The sequence below is a fragment of the Ranitomeya imitator genome, chromosome 9, assembly GCF_032444005.1.
Source record: "Ranitomeya imitator isolate aRanImi1 chromosome 9, aRanImi1.pri, whole genome shotgun sequence".
Taxonomy (NCBI): Eukaryota; Metazoa; Chordata; class Amphibia; order Anura; family Dendrobatidae; genus Ranitomeya; species Ranitomeya imitator.
The window spans coordinates 32,481,939-32,499,658 of record NC_091290.1 but is presented as its reverse complement, the minus strand read 5'-3'; the positions used below and the strand labels follow the sequence as shown (position 1 = coordinate 32,499,658).

General features: G+C 43.7%; 1 protein-coding gene across 2 annotated transcripts in view; it reads right to left on the bottom strand.

Annotated features, from left to right (window-relative positions):
• Positions 1–391: 391 nt before the first annotated feature.
• The window catches only part of EFEMP2 (EGF containing fibulin extracellular matrix protein 2), a 34,265-nt gene continuing 16,936 nt past the window's right edge, over positions 392–17,720 (bottom strand). For both annotated transcript variants that reach the window (XM_069739992.1, XM_069739991.1), the window contains exons 9-11: positions 15,859–15,985; positions 14,890–15,085; positions 392–2,901 (exon numbers count right to left, since the gene is read on the bottom strand). In XM_069739992.1, the coding sequence (XP_069596093.1) occupies positions 2,740–2,901; positions 14,890–15,085; positions 15,859–15,985 (485 nt within the window). In that variant the 3' untranslated portion in view covers positions 392–2,739. The remainder of the gene's footprint in view (positions 2,902–14,889; positions 15,086–15,858; positions 15,986–17,720) is intronic.

Here is a 17,720-nt window from a genome sequence, read left to right as displayed (position 1 = left end):
ACAGAGGACTCCTGTGTATGGGAAAGCCGACCAAGAAGGCTCTCATGGTCTTACATCTGCAAATCTGCTCCATTCACGCAGGACTTTGGATCCCCTGTGGTCAAAATGGGGGTTGGGGGTCCCACAAGTCAGACCCCCCCATCTGTTTATAAATGTATCACCTGCCCTGTGCATAGGTGATAAAAGCTGTTAATTTGGGAAAACTTTTACTACTCTAGGCTGACAGATACTAACGATTAACCTCTAATCTACTGACAGACCCCCGGAGATATTACAGAAATTGTGGTGCAGTGTAACTGAAGGTGGAAGATGAAAGTTTTGCTTAACCATTTTGTAGAGTATTTAATACAGAATATTCCCCCCTAACGACACTCACAGACCCAGACTGGAGTTATTTTCTTTTGTTTTTCTGTTTATTGATGAACAGTACAATTTGTAACAATGCAAAAGTATTACAAAGAGGTGAAATTTACAAGGACGGGGTAATATACAGAGAGTCAGTCTGCTAACAATAGTTCTACACCATAAATTCCTCCCCCATCGTAGAGGCCATGCACCGACCATGGTATCAGGGTCTATCGCCCCAGGACAGTTCCAGTACTTACATCTTTATTTAGGTTTGACCCTACTCGACCTAAAACCTATGGAAATCGTATAATTTAATAACAACTTGTAAAAAGACAAAATACACGATATAATTAAAACACTACTGTAACTGACTGAAATGCTTATAAGTCTGGTGAAAGGAACCAAAAGTTACCAAAAGTTTAGCTCCAGCGCAGAGGTGCAAAACTTTTTTTTTTTGAGGACCACATTGGTACAATCGGACAATCTCAAGAGCCGTCATAAAGCTTAAAGGACAAGTGTACCCTTGACACAGATTTGTATTGTTTATTTGCTTCCTAAATGCAAAATGAAGCAGCTTTCTGAATACTATGCATTAAAGGTTAAACCATTTTGCTGCAAAAAAAAATATGCTACAGATCTATCAGAGCTTTTGCTTGATTCTGATGGCTCTTTCCGCTCTTAATTTAGTGTTAGAGATAGCAGCAAGGATGAGGGGAGAGTCTTGTACACAGATCCTCACACTGTGAACAAAGAAGAAAGCATGTGCAGTTTCAGGGAGGGCAGAGAAAACCGGAAAGTACAAAAAGAGGAAATAAGTGCAGGATAGAAGCTGTGCTGATATGTGAGAAGTGAAGACAGTGACACTCTGAATTCATTCAAACATCACATCCAGCCTATATTACTGGGAGAGACACTCCCACAAGACAACTTTCTGAAACTTGAATCAGGCTATAAACTGGGAATCATTTGAATAATTTTTGAAAGTATATCCCATAAATGTCTGACACACTCGTTCCACTTTCAGAAATTCCCTTCTGCCCCATATTTGTACTCCAGAAAATAGACCATACTTGCATAATGTGTATATATATGTGAGTTGCTGTAATGGCAGAGTCTCACTCCTCCCATGCAGTAGAAGAAGTTGGCCGCACACATACGTTGCCTTTTCTCCACCTCATGTACTTCTTACTCAAGTGCTACAACAGGGTTAGGAGACCCCCATTCTATACTTACCTGTCTTTGCTCACGTGATACTCGTCCCTCTTCTCTGACATGTGAGAAGCCACCACACGAAGATGAGCATGTCTGTGACCGGATGGTTGGTGGGCCACACAGAAAGGCATCAATGACACATATTACCCCCGCTTCCCAGGTTATCCACCTCTGCTCTAGAGTATTAAAAAAGCACCCCCAGAATTTTTTCTTTTAATTCCAATAGTATTGTAAATGGTGAACTGTCCGATCTGTGCTGGTCCTTACATTGTACCAAGTGACTACGCTCTGACTCCTCTTTATGCGAGGACCAGAAGTCAGTTTCCTAAGAGTCACATCAACTATGGTAGGAAATGGTCAAACATTTTCGGGAAGTGCCTCTTTAAAGGGTTTTTTTTTTTCGGGCAGAAAATACATTTCTGCAGTACCTCTATGTGAGTGCAGATTGTCAAATCCTGACAGTCTGCACTGTGCACACTGTCACGATTCCCTTCCATTGCCAGCTTGAGCGGCCCTCGAATGCCATAAACTTAGTGTTTCCTGCTTCTCTTATTTTTTTTTATTGATAGAGGCTAGTATACTGGATTGCACATATTTGGCACATAACGACCGCTTGAGCTGGCAATAGAAGGGAATCCTGACCGTGTGCACATTACACACTGTTGTGAATCAGCTGTCTGTATTCACATAGTGTGACTGCAAAAATGTATGTTAAGTCCAGAAAACTCCTTTAAATACTACAGCTGAGACATGAACAAGAAAATAAACATTAACCCCCTCCATATATGCTAAAAAAACCACAATGATACCAGTGCACCTTAGTCTGTCCCCAATGGCGCCACTACCGCCAGCCACTGACGTGCAGAATACTGCTTCAGCCGTCTGAAACCAGAATCACACTCTTGCAAAATCTGACCGTATACGTGTGTAGCCGAGTAGTCACACTATATTACAGAGAGCCTGGCCCTGTCATTCATACTATCCTAGAATCGAGACAAGAACTTTGTACACCTTTTTCAGTGCCGGAGACCTGTGACGCTGCCGGGCACTGAAATAGGCCGTCTCATAGAAAACAGAGAGTGACTTGCATAGAAAATAAAATACCAATGTATTACCAATATCAAAATGTCTTGTCAAAAAATAAAAGTGAACGGCCCAAAGGACAATGCCACTTGTTGTCTAGAAGGAATGTGCACCCACAAAAATGGTGAGTCTCAGGACAGAGCTAGAGCGGTAGCTGAAGAGGGAGTTGGAGGTCAGCATTTCAAGATCCAGAATGAACTCTTGGGGACCTTTGATGGGACGGGCCAGGACCACCATCGCACTGATGTTGTTTATTTGCTGTAAAAGAAAAAAATTATCAGTTTTTGTGTAAAAAAAAAAACCCTCAAAGTTATCTCTGCGTTATAAATTGGCAGAATTGCAATGTGCTCGTAAAAATCAAGTAACTTTGCAATTTACTTACTAATGAAGGAAAAACGCTGAAAAGGAGCGCTGCCGAGGGAGGAGAGGAAGAAATGCAATAAATCACTTACACTAAACCGATATCTTGAATCTGTACAACTTTGTTACAGATCAATCAGCCTTCCGTTACCACTTCCGGACATTCTAATCAGGTGCCCTATTGTAAGACCGTTGGAAAAAAAAAAGGAGCGCCAGGCAAAGAGCACAGTGAGTCCACACAGAGAGACGGGGAGTTGAAGGAGCACAGTGAGTCCACACAGAGAGATGGGGAGTTGAAGGAGCACAGTGAGTCCACACAGAGAGATGGGGAGTTGAAGGAGCACAGTGAGTCCACACGGAGAGATGGGGAGTTGAAGGAGAACAGTGAGTCCACACAGAGAGATGGGGAGCTGAAGGAGCACAGTGAGTCCACACAAGGAGATGGAGAGTTGAAGGAGCACAGTGAGTCCACACGGAGAGATGGGGAGTTGAAGGAGCACAGTGAGTCCACACAGAGAGATGGGGAGCTGAAGGAGCACAGTGAGTCCACACAAGGAGATGGGGAGTTGAAAGAGCACAGTGAGTCCACACGGAGAGATGGGGAGTTGAAGGAGAACAGTGAGTCCACACAGAGAGATGGGGAGCTGAAGGAGCACAGTGAGTCCACACAAGGAGATGGAGAGTTGAAGGAGCACAGTGAGTCCACACGGAGAGATGGGGAGTTGAAGGAGCACAGTGAGTCCACACAGAGAGATGGGGAGCTGAAGGAGCACAGTGAGTCCACACAAGGAGATGGGGAGTTGAAGGAGCACAGTGAGTCCACACGCAGAGATAGGGAGTTGAAGGAGCACAGTGAGTCCACACGGAGAGATGGGCAGTTGAAAGAGCACAGTGAGTCCACACAGAGAGATGGGGAGTTTAAGGAGCACAGTGAGTCCACACGGAGAGATGGGAAGTTGAAAGAGCACAGTGAGTCCACACAGAGAGATGGGGAGTTGAAGGAGCACAGTGAGTCCACACTGAGAGATGGGGAGTTGAAGGAGAACAGTGAGTCCACACAGAGAGATGGGGAGCTGAAGGAGCACAGTGAGTCCACACAAGGAGATGGGGAGTTGAAGGAGCACAGTGAGTCCACACGCAGAGATGGGGAGTTGAAGGAGCACAGTGAGTCCACACGGAGAGATGGGGAGTTGAAAGAGCACAGTGAGTCCACACAGAGAGATGGGGAGCTGAAGGAGCACAGTGAGTCCACACAAGGAGATGGGGAGTTGAAGGAGCACAGTGAGTCCACACGCAGAGATGGGGAGTTGAAGGAGCACAGTGAGTCCACACGGAGAGATGGGGAGTTGAAAGAGCACAGTGAGTCCACACAGAGAGATGGGGAGCTGAAGGAGCACAGTGAGTCCACACGGAGAGATGGGGAGTTGAAGGAGCACAGTGAGTCCACACGGAGAGATGGGGAGCTGAAGGAGCATAGTGAGTCCACACGGAGAGATGGGGAGTTGAAAGAGCACAGTGAATCCACACGGAGAGATGGGGAGTTGAAAGAGCACAGTGAGTCCACACAGAGAGATGGGGAGTTGAAGGAGCACAGTGAGTCCACACGGAGAGATGGGGAGCTGAAGGAGCACAGTGAGTCCACATGGAGAGATGGGGAGTTGAAAGAGCACAGTGAGTCCACACGCAGAGATGGGGAGTTGAAGGAGCACAGTGAGTCCACACGGAGAGATGGGGAGTTGAAAGAGCACAGTGAGTCCACACAGAGATGGGGAGTTGAAGGAGCACAGTGAGTCCACACGGAGAGATGGGGAGTTGAAAGAGCACAGTGAGTCCACACAGAGAGATGGGGAGTTGAAGGAGCACAGTGAGTCCACACGCAGAGATGGGGAGTTGAAGGAGCACAGTGAGTCCACACGGAGAGATGGGGAGTTGAAAGAGCACAGTGAGTCCACACAGAGATGGGGAGTTGAAGGAGCACAGTGAGTCCACACGGAGAGATGGGGAGTTGAAAGAGCACAGTGAGTCCACACAGAGAGATGGGGAGTTGAAGGAGCACAGTGAGTCCACACGGAGAGATGGGGAGTTGAAGGAGAACAGTGAGTCCACACAGAGAGATGGGGAGCTGAAGGAGCACAGTGAGTCCACACAAGGAGATGGGGAGTTGAAGGAGCACAGTGAGTCCACACGCAGAGATGGGGAGTTGAAGGAGCACAGTGAGTCCACACGGAGAGATGGGGAGTTGAAAGAGCACAGTGAGTCCACACGGAGAGATGGGGAGCTGAAGGAGCATAGTGAGTCCACACGGAGAGATGGGTAGTTGAAAGAGCACAGTGAATCCACACAGAGAGATGTGGAGTTGAAGGAGCACAGTGAGTCCAGACGGAGAGATGGGGAATTGAAGGAGCACAGTGAGTCCACACAGAGAGATGGGGAGCTGAAGGAGCACAGTGAGTCCACACGGAGAGATGGGGAGTTGAAAGAGCACAGTGAGTCCACACAGAGATGGGGAGTTGAAGGAGCACAGTGAGTCCACACGGAGAGATGGGGAGCTGAAGGAGCACAGTGAGTCCACATGGAGAGATGGGGAGCTGAAAGAGCACAGTGAGTCCACACGGGGAGATGGGGAGTTGAAGGAGCACAGTGAGTCCACACGGAGAGATGGGGAGATGGGGAGTTGAAGGAGCACAGTGAGTCCACACGGAGAGATGGGGAGCTGAAGGAGCACAGTGAGTCCATATGGAGAGATGGGGAGTTGAAAGAGCACAGTGAGTCCACACAGAGAGATGGGGAGTTGAAGGAGCACAGTGAGTCCACACGGGGAGATGGGGAATTGAAGGAGAACAGTGAGTCCACACGGGGAGATGGGGAATTGAAGGAGAACAGTGAGTCCACACGGGGAGATGGGGAGCTAAAGGAGAACAGTGAGTCCACACGGAGAGATGGGGAGCTGAAGGAGCACAGTGAGTCCACATGGAGAGATGGGGAGCTGAAGGAGCACAGTGAGTCCACATGGAGAGATGGGGAGCTGAAAGAGCACAGTGAGTCCACACGGGGAGATGGGGAATTGAAGGAGAACAGTGAGTCCACACGGGGAGATGGGGAGCTGAAGGAGCACAGTGAGTCCACAAGGAGAGATGGGGAGCTGAAGGAGCACAGTGAGTCCACATGGAGAGATGGGGAGCTGAAAGAGCACAGTGTGTCCACAAGGGGAGATGGGGAGTTGAAGGAGCACAGTGAGTCCACACAGAGAGATGGGGAGTTGAAGGAGCACAGTGAGTCCACACGGAGAGATGGGGAGCTGAAGGAGCACAGTGAGTCCACATGGAGAGATGGGGAGTTGAAAGAGCACAGTGAGTCCACACAGAGAGATGGGGAGTTGAAGGAGCACAGTGAGTCCACACGGGGAGATGGGGAATTGAAGGAGAACAGTGAGTCCACACGGGGAGATGGGGAGCTGAAGGAGCACAGTGAGTCCACACGGAGAGATGGGGAGACGAAGGAGCACAGTGAGTCCACATGGAGAGATGGGGAGCTGAAAGAGCACAGTGAGTCCACACGGGGAGATGGGGAGTTGAAGGAGCACAGTGAGTCCACACAGAGAGATGGGGAGTTGAAGGAGCACAGTGAGTCCACACGGGGAGATGGGGAGCCGAAGGATTGAAGCTCCACTCTGTTTGTTTATTTGTTATTGAGTTGTAAACTTTTTTTTAGCCATTTAATTAACTCTTCGAGTCTCTTGATGGATTGGCAATCACTCCTGTATATGGTTTATCTTGCACTGCATTGGTCTATGTGCAAAGAGGAGAGACTGACCTAGAAGAAAGGGGGAATATAAATTTTGGTCCCCCCTACGAAGTAAGCGGAGCTTTAATCCTTCAACTTCTCATCTCTCTGTGTGGACTAGCTGTGCTCTTCGGCTGGCACTCCTTTTTTTGTTTGTTTGTTTTTTTAGATGTCTAATGAAAAAAAAAAGGATTTTTAATTATATTCTTCACTACTCACTGCCTAGGTTAGGATTTGTATGGAGTGGGATCACAAGCTGAGCCTGCTCCACAGCAGACACCTGCCAGTAACATCTGTGATTGCAGCTAGCTCTGACCACAACCGTTTAATAGCTCAGATGCAGCGGTGAACAGCTACCATGGTATCTAAGCTGTTAGATACACCGTTTGAGCCCCTGTGCCATAATTGTGGGAACCTAATTAGTTAATGAATATCAGTAAGGCCGGCGTCACACACAGCGTAAAACAATACGGTCCGTATATTACGGCCGTAATACGCTGAAAAGTCCCGAAAAAAGTGGTCCGTAGCTCCTCCGTAGGCAGGGTGTGTCAGCGTTTTTTGCGCATGGCATCCTCCGTATGTAATCCGTATGGCATCCGTACTGCGTGGTTTTCTCGCAGGCTAGCAAAACCAACATACCGCTATAGAAGTGATCCATGTGTCCCAAAAAGAAAAGAAAATATATATATATACTGTCTATATATATATATATATATATATATATATATATATATGTCAGTAGACACATATATTAGAGAGAAAAGCCGGTAATTCAGTGCGGTGTACAGTAAAATCACACTGACAGCTTACAGTAGAATAGGTAGAATAAATGTGTACACGTAGAATAGGTATATATATATATATATGTCAGTGAGACACATATATGTATATATATTAATATTTTTTCCAGCGCTATACAGCTTGAAAGCCGGTAATTCAATTACCGGCTTTTTCTTTCTCCTTCCTAAAACCCGACATGATTTGAGATATGGTTTACATACAGTAAACCATGTCTTCTCTCCATTTTTTTTGCAGATTCCACACTACTAATGTCAGTAGTGTGTATCTGCAAAATTTGGCCGTTCTAGCTCTTAAAATAAAGGGTTAAATGGCGGAAAAAATTGGCGTGGGCTCCCGCGCAATTTTCTCCGCCAGAGTAGTAAAGCCAGTGACTGAGGGCAGATATTAATAGCCTGGAGAGGGTCCACGGTTATTGGCCCCCCCCTGGCTAAAAATATCTGCCCCCAGCCACCCCAGAACAGGCACATCTGGAAGATGCGCCTATTCTGGCACTTGGCCACTCTCTTCCCATTCCCGTGTAGCGGTGGGATATGGGGTAATGAAGGGTTAATGCCACCTTGCTATTGTAAGGTGACATTAAGCCAGATTAATAATGGAGAGGCGTCAATTATGACACCTATCCATTATTAATCCAATTGTAGTGAAGGGTTAAATAAAACACAAACACATTATTTAAAATTATTTTAATGAAATAAAAACAATGGTTGTTGCAGTATTTTATTCAACGCCCAATCCAGTCACTGAAGACCCTCGTTCTGTGATTAAAAAAACATAATAAACCAACAATATACAGTGGGGCAAAAAAGTATTTAGTCAGTCAGCAATAGTGCAAGTTCCACCACTTAAAAAGATGAGAGGCGTCTGTAATTTACATCATAGGTAGACCTCAACTATGGGAGACAAACTGAGAAAAAAAATCCAGAAAATCACATTGTCTGTTTTTTTAACATTTTATTTGCATATTATGGTGGAAAATAAGTATTTGGTCAGAAACAAAATTTCATCTCAATACTTTGTAATATATCCTTTGTTGGCAATGACAGAGGTCAAACGTTTTCTGTAAGTCTTCACAAGGTTGCCACACACTGTTGTTGGTATGTTGGCCCATTCCTCCATGCAGATCTCCTCTAAAGCAGTGATGTTTTTGGCTTTTCGCTTGGCAACACGGACTTTCAACTCCCTCCAAAGGTTTTCTATAGGGTTGAGATCTGGAGACTGGCTAGGCCACTCCAGGACCTTGAAATGCTTCTTACGAAGCCACTCCTTCGTTGCCCTGGCGGTGTGCTTTGGATCATTGTCATGTTGAAAGACCCAGCCACGTTTCATCTTCAATGCCCTTGCTGATGAAAGGAGGTTTGCACTCAAAATCTCACGATACATGGCCCCATTCATTCTTTCATGTACCCGGATCAGTCGTCCTGGCCCCTTTGCAGAGAAACAGCCCCAAAGCATGATGTTTCCACCACCATGCTTTACAGTAGGTATGGTGTTTGATGGATGCAACTCAGTACTCTTTTTCCTCCAAACACGACAAGTTGTGTTTCTACCAAACAGTTCCAGTTTGGTTTCATCAGACCATTGGACATTCTCCCAAAACTCCTCTGGATCATCCAAATGCTCTCTAGCAAACTTCAGACGGGCCCGGACATGTACTGGCTTAAGCAGTGGGACACGTCTGGCACTGCAGGATCTGAGTCCATGGTGGCGTAGTGTGTTACTTATGGTAGGCCTTGTTACATTGGTCCCAGCTCTCTGCAGTTCATTCACTAGGTCCCCCCGCGTGGTTCTGGGATTTTTGCTCACCGTTCTTGTGATCATTCTGACCCCACGGAGTGGGATTTTGCGTGGAGCCCCAGATCGAGGGAGATTATCAGTGGTCTTGTATGTCTTCCATTTTCTAATTATTGCTCCCACTGTTGATTTCTTCACTCCAAGCTGGTTGGCTATTGCAGATTCAGTCTTCCCAGCCTGGTGCAGGGCTACAATTTTGTTTGTGGTGTCCTTTGACAGCTCTTTGGTCTTCACCATAGTGGAGTTTGGAGTCAGACTGTTTGAGGGTGTGCACAGGTGTCTTTTTATACTGATAACAAGTTTAAACAGGTGCCATTACTACAGGTAATGAGTGGAGGAAAGAGGAGACTCTTAAAGAAGAAGTTACAGGTCTGTGAGAGCCAGAAATCTTGAGTGTTTGTTTCTGACCAAATACTTATTTTCCACCATAATATGCAAAAAAAATGATTAAAAAACAGACAATGTGATTTTCTGGATTTTTTTTTCTCAGTTTGTCTCCCATAGCTGAGGTCTACCTATGATGTAAATTACAGACGCCTCTCATCTTTTTAAGTGGTGGAACTTGCACTATTGCTGACTGACTAAATACTTTTTTGCCCCACTGTACTTACCCTCCGCAGATCTGTAACGTCCAACGATGTAAATCCTTCTGAAGGGGTTAAAACATTTTGCAGCAAGGAGCTGTGCTAATGCAATGCTGCTCCTCGCTGCAAAACCCCAGGGAATGAGGCTAAAAATAGATCAATGATCTATATTTAGCTTTATTTGCGGTGAGGCGCCCTCTGCTGGCTGTTCATAGATCGTGGGAAATTACCTAGAAAGCTCCCTGGCTTTCTAGGTAATTTCCCACGATCTATGAACAGCCAGCAGAGGGCGCCTCACCGCAAATAAAGCTAAATATAGATCATTGATCTATTTTTAGCCTCATTCCCTGGGGTTTTGCAGCGAGGAGCAGCCTGCATTAGCACAGCTCCTTGCTGCAAAATGTTTTAACCCCTTCAGAAGGATTTACATCGTTGGACGTTACAGATCTGCGGAGGGTAAGTATATTGTTGGTTTATTATGTTTTTTTAATCACAGAACGAGGGTCTTCAGTGACTGGATTGGGCGTTGAATAAAATACTGCAACAACCATTGTTTTTATTTCATTAAAATAATTTTAATTTTAATTCTAGTTAAACTAGAAGAAGAGGGGACGGGAAGAAAAACATTAGACTCGAACAAAGACGACCCAGGAAAACATACTCAGAAGGGAGGTAAGAACATTTCTAAAACAATCCACAGTGAGGAGATTGGAACAAAACAAAATCCTCTAAACTGCATGCTCGCAAACGCCAGAAGCCTGACAAACAAGATGGAAGAACTAGAAGCAGAAATATCTACAGGTAACTTTGACATAGTGGGAATAACCGAGACATGGTTAGATGAAAGCTATGACTGGGCAGTTAACTTACAGGGTTACAGTCTGTTTAGAAAGGATCGTAAAAATCGGAGAGGAGGAGGGGTTTGTCTCTATGTAAAGTCTTGTCTAAAGTCCACTTTAAGGGAGGATATTAGCGAAGGGAATGAGGATGTCGAGTCCATATGGGTTGAAATTCATGGAGGGAAAAATGGTAACAAAATTCTCATTGGGGTCTGTTACAAACCCCCAAATATAACAGAAAGCATGGAAAGTCTACTTCTAAAGCAGATAGATGAAGCTGCAACCCATAATGAGGTCCTGGTTATGGGGGACTTTAACTACCCGGATATTAACTGGGAAACAGAAACCTGTGAAACCCATAAAGGCAACAGGTTTCTGCTAATAACCAAGAAAAATTATCTTTCACAATTGGTGCAGAATCCAACCAGAGGAGCAGCACTTTTAGACCTAATACTATCTAATAGACCTGACAGAATAACAAATCTGCAGGTGGTTGGGCATTTAGGAAATAGCGACCACAATATTGTGCAGTTTCACCTGTCTTTCACTAGGGGGACTTGTCAGGGAGTCACAAAAACATTGAACTTTAGGAAGGCAAAGTTTGAACAGCTTAGAGATGCCCTTAATCTGGTAGACTGGGACAATATCCTCAGAACTAATAATACAGATAATAAATGGGAAATGTTTAAGAACATCCTAAATAGGCAGTGTAAGCGGTTTATACCTTGTGGGAATAAAAGGACTAGAAATAGGAAAAACCCAATGTGGCTAAACAAAGAAGTAAGACAGGCAATTAACAGTAAAAAGAAAGCATTTGCACTACTAAAGCAGGATGGCACCATTGAAGCTCTAAAAAACTATAGGGAGAAAAATACTTTATCTAAAAAACTAATTAAAGCTGCCAAAAGGAAACAGAGAAGCACATTGCTAAGGAGAGTAAAACTAATCCCAAACTGTTCTTCAACTATATCAATAGTAAAAGAATAAAAACTGAAAATGTAGGCCCCTTAAAAAATAGTGAGGAAAGAATGGTTGTAGATGACGAGGAAAAAGCTAACATATTAAACACCTTCTTCTCCACGGTATTCACGGTGGAAAATGAAATGCTAGGTGAAATCCCAAGAAACAATGAAAACCCTATATTAAGAGTCACCAATCTAACCCAAGAAGAGGTGCGAAACCGGCTAAATAAGATTAAAATAGATAAATCTCCGGGTCCGGATGGCATACACCCACGAGTACTAAGAGAACTAAGTAATGTAATAGATAAACCATTATTTCTTATTTTTAGTGACTCTATAGCGACAGGGTCTGTTCCGCAGGACTGGCGCATAGCAAATGTGGTGCCAATATTCAAAAAGGGCTCTAAAAGTGAACCTGGAAATTATAGGCCAGTAAGTCTAACCTCTATTGTTGGTAAAATATTTGAAGGGTTTCTGAGGGATGTTATTCTGGATTATCTCAATGAGAATAACTGTTTAACTCCATATCAGCATGGGTTTATGAGAAATCGCTCCTGTCAAACCAATCTAATCAGTTTTTATGAAGAGGTAAGCTATAGACTGGACCACGGTGAGTCATTGGACGTGGTATATCTCGATTTTTCCAAAGCGTTTGATACCGTGCCGCACAAGAGGTTGGTACACAAAATGAGAATGCTTGGTCTGGGGGAAAATGTGTGTAAATGGGTTAGTAACTGGCTTAGTGATAGAAAGCAGAGGGTGGTTATAAATGGTATAGTCTCTAACTGGGTCGCTGTGACCAGTGGGGTACCGCAGGGGTCAGTATTGGGACCTGTTCTCTTCAACATATTCATTAATGATCTGGTAGAAGGTTTACACAGTAAAATATCGATATTTGCAGATGATACAAAACTATGTAAAGCAGTTAATACAAGAGAAGATAGTATTCTGCTACAGATGGATCTGGATAAGTTGGAAACTTGGGCTGAAAGGTGGCAGATGAGGTTTAACAATGATAAATGTAAGGTTATACACATGGGAAGAGGGAATCAATATCACCATTACACAATGAACGGGAAACCACTGGGTAAATCTGACAGGGAGAAGGACTTGGGGATCCTAGTTAATGATAAACTTACCTGGAGCAGCCAGTGCCAGGCAGCAGCTGCCAAGGCAAACAGGATCATGGGGTGCATTAAAAGAGGTCTGGATACACATGATGAGAGCATTATACTGCCTCTGTACAAATCCCTAGTTAGACCGCACATGGAGTACTGTGTCCAGTTTTGGGCACCGGTGCTCAGGAAGGATATAATGGAACTAGAGAGAGTACAAAGGAGGGCAACAAAATTAATAAAGGGGATGGGAGAACTACAATACCCAGATAGATTAGCGAAATTAGGATTATTTAGTCTAGAAAAAAGACGACTGAGGGGCGATCTAATAACCATGTATAAGTATATAAGGGGACAGTACAAATATCTCGCTGAGGATCTGTTTATACCAAGGAAGGTGACGGGCACAAGGGGGCATTCTTTGCGTCTGGAGGAGAGAAGGTTTTTCCACCAACATAGAAGAGGATTCTTTACTGTTAGGGCAGTGAGAATCTGGAATTGCTTGCCTGAGGAGGTGGTGATGGCGAACTCAGTCGAGGGGTTCAAGAGAGGCCTGGATGTCTTCCTGGAGCAGAACAATATTGTATCATACAATTATTAGGTTCTGTAGAAGGACGTAGATCTGGGGATTTATTATGATGGAATATAGGCTGAACTGGATGGACAAATGTCTTTTTTCGGCCTTACTTACTAACTAACTAACTAAATAATGTGTTTGTGTTTTATTTAACCCTTCACTACAATTGGATTAATAATGGATAGATGTCATAATTGACGCCTCTCCATTATTAATTAGGCTTAATGTCACCTTACAATAGCAAGGTGGCATTAACCCTTCATTACCCCATATCCCACCGCTACACGGGAATGGGAAGAGAGTGGCCAAGTGCCAGAATAGGCGCATCTTCCAGATGTGCCTGTTCTGGGGTGGCTGGGGGCAGATGTTTTTAGCCAGGGGGGGGCCAATAACCGTGGACCCTCTCCAGGCTATTAATATCTGCCCTCAGTCACTGGCTTTACTACTCTGGCGGAGAAAATTGCGCGGGAGCCCACGCCAATTTTTTCCGCCATTTAACCCTTTATTTTAAGAGCTAGAACGGCCAAATTTTGCAGATACACACTACTGACATTAGTAGTGTGGAATCTGCAAAAAAAATGGAGAGAAGACATGGTTTACTGTATGTAAACCATGTCTCAAATCATGTTGGGTTTTAGGAAGGAGAAAGAAAAAGCCGGTATTGGAATTACCGGCTTTCAAGCTGTATAGCGCTGGAATAAATATTAATATATATACATATATGTGTCTCACTGACATATATATATATATATATACCTATTCTATGTGTACACATTTATTCTACCTATTGGACTGTAAGCTGTCAGTGTGATTTTACTGTACACCGCACTGAATTGCCGGCTTTTCTCTCTAACAGCGCTGCGTATTTCTCGCAAGTCACACTGCTTGTCCGTGTGTAATCCGTATTTTTCACGCTTCCATAGACTTTCATTGGCGTATTTCTTGCGCAGTACGGTGACAAACGCAGCATGCTGCGATTTTGTACGGCCGTAGAAAGCCGTATAATACTGATCAGTAAAATACGGCAAATAGGAGCAGGGGCATAGAGAATAATTGTGCCGTATTTTTTGCGAGTTTTACGGACGTAGATTCTGCGCTCTTACGTCCGTAAAACTCGCAAGTGTGACGCCGGCCTAAGACATAGGAAGAGCCTTCATTAGAGAAATCCAATGCAAGTTTGAGAAGACTACACTTAGGGTTTGTTTGATGTCTGTATTCATGGAGACATATAGGTCTGCACATGAGCTGTATACATAAAACAATTACATTTTTTTAACAATAAATGACTGCAAGTGTGTGCATAACCTGCAGGTATTTTTTTTCTTATTGTTTGCTTTGTCCGTGTGATTTTATTATGTATACAGATATAAAAGCAAATGCAGAGAGAATCCGACTGTGTAATAATAAGCCACTGTGCCATCATGTGTCACTCACCCTAATGTAGAAGTCACCCTGCTCATTTCCTGACCGAATCTGGAAGGTGTTGTACGCTCCGGGATACACACTGGTCGCCTGGATTTGGAATATGTCGGAGGGTGCACTGCGGTCCGATGTGATGCTCATGTACCGATACAATATTGAACCAGGCTCATCGCGGCACAGCGGGTTGCTGCCCGGGCACATACATCGGCTGCAATATAAAACCAAAGTTTCACTTTAGAATTAAAATCTCTGATATTGTAACAATTAAATCATCTGTGCAGTAAAAAAATTAAAAAATGGGGGTTCAAAAGAATAATGAAGAGGTTACATACAAAAGGACAGGATCAAGCATGGCAGCCAAGGAAAATTCACATTCTCTGCAGTTACCCTAAAAACAGTGCCATGTTTTTATTAATACTTTTTGGGGGTAAATACGACATTTCGATCGACCTATGTTGTACTTCTTTGTAATACTGCGAAGATTACAAAAAAATACACAATTTTGGCATTCATTTTTTTCGCTTTACGCTGTTTACTATTCAGATTTATTAATTTTATCTTTTGATAGATCGGACTTTTACTTACATAGTGATACTAAACGTGTTTATTGTTTAAACATTTTTTGTATTTCTCTATTCTTAAGGGGGGGGGGTATTCAATTTTTAATCATATATATATTTTAATGTTTTAGATTTATTTGTTAGTCCTTTTAGGGGACCTGAACGTGCTGATCATTTGTCATACTATATAATACAATTTTTCAGTATATAGTAAAAATTGCGATCTCCTATGAGATGTCACAGCCATCATCTGCTGGGTATGATGCAGGCTCAGCCTCTGAACCTGCTTCAAAGACAGGAACCCGACATATGACGTAATAGTCTGCCATACGTCGGGAAGGGTTTAAATGGAACCGCTGTATAATCTGTAAAGACGACGCACTGCCTTTTTTGAAAACGATCTCTTAGCGTAAAGACTCACTTGTCAGACACTTGTATATAAGGCTCAATACAAAGGTTATTTTCCACGCAGCGGTAGCCTCCATGGAAGTTGACGCAGGTTTGTTGGTCTGTGCAGGTGTTGGTTCCTGTCTCGCATTCATTGATATCTGTTCATAAAATTGAGGGATAAAAGTCAAACACATGACAAAAGTAACAAAGAACAGGTCTGGGTAAAAAAGTATCAGCGCCAATGAGAGAGAAATCAAAATAACCTTGAACTGGATTCTCCCGAGTTCTCGGGGTGAGATTGATGGAATTGTCTAGGAGACATCTGTGAAGGTGTCTGATGTTTCCAGTAATTGGAGTAAATTTATATGACTGTCTGCTCCAGGTTATGGATGAGTTGTACAAGGTACATTTGTGTAGGACTTGTTTTCTCGCCACTGGCTGATCATTTGTGCCCTTCTAATGCCAATTTCACTGCCCATGAAGCATCAACTACATAAATGCACCAAGCGAAGTGCGTGTGCTGCAGTCACAGTGCACAGTTACGTTCCCGTACAATGGGCATTTTGGAACAAATAGCATTATAGCTTTAGGTATCCCTTGTACATATATTTCTGTTAGACCACGTTCAGTATTCGGTCAGTATTTTCCACCAGTATTTGTAAGCCAAACCCAGGAGTGGGTGATAAATACAGAAGTGGTGACGTGTTTCTATTATACTTTTCCTCTGATTGTTCCACTCCTGGTTTTGGCTTACAAATACTGATGGGAAATACTGAACGTGTGAACGTGGCCATACATATTCATGCAGAACTGCCATGAGAGCAGTATAGGTGGTACTGGTCTTAAGGCCCCAGCGTAATGAATCCGCGCACGTCTGCCATCCGTGTGCTCTCGGATTTTCACGTTCTTGTTGATATGAGAAGTTTTTGGTTTTTTTTTTCATCTGAGAAAAACTTTCAGAAAACTCTGATGGTAAAAAACTAGTACTGACCAAACTCTGATCAAAAACTCTGATGAAACTCGAACCATTTATGCACACGAGAATAATTGTTGATGTCTGAATCAGCCCTAAGACACAGCAATAGTAATAATAATCTTTATTTATATAGCGCCAACATATTCTGCAGAGCTTTACAGTTTAATAGTTCATACACAAATCATAATTAACATTAAAGATAATACAATAATTAAAGCAACCTGACCCTGCTCGGGAGAGCTTACAATCTACAAATAATAATCTGCAATTATAGAGTACAAAGCTTCAAAGGCACCAGTCTCCTGTACCCCTTCCTTAAGGACCCACTTAATTTATGGCATAAGCCGGGAAGGAAAACTTACTCCCTCACAGTGAGAGTCAGGCAAAAAAAAATAAATTACGGCATAATGTGTATATATATATATATATAAGATATAAAATCTTTAAATGAGAAGGTGTGTCCAAGCTTTTGGTCTGTACTGTGTACATATATATAGTGGTAGAGTGGCTGCACATGGAGGCAGAGACATGGGTGCACTGCGGCTTTAAGAACTTCCTTTGATTTATTGTAGGCAGCATAAACCAAGGTGTGATAAAGAAAATACAGTCCTCTGGGCAAAACAGGAAGACAAAACAAAATGGTGGCAGAACAAACACAGTCTTTCTGTAATCGGGGTCCCTCCCACTCTCGGCTGGCAGAACACACACTGTTCAGCCTCACATGACCATGCCACACTTTCCTTGAGTGCTCCTTCTCCAGGCCCACATACTGAACACTGAAAGCTCTTTCCTTCAGCCATTTAAGCCCAGACCATGTGAGTCCTCAAACGCGTGACTGTGACATTACCAAGGTCCTGTCAGCATACAGTGGTGCAGGCTCTGTAGGTGGAGATATGGGGGAATACTCTCCCACCCGC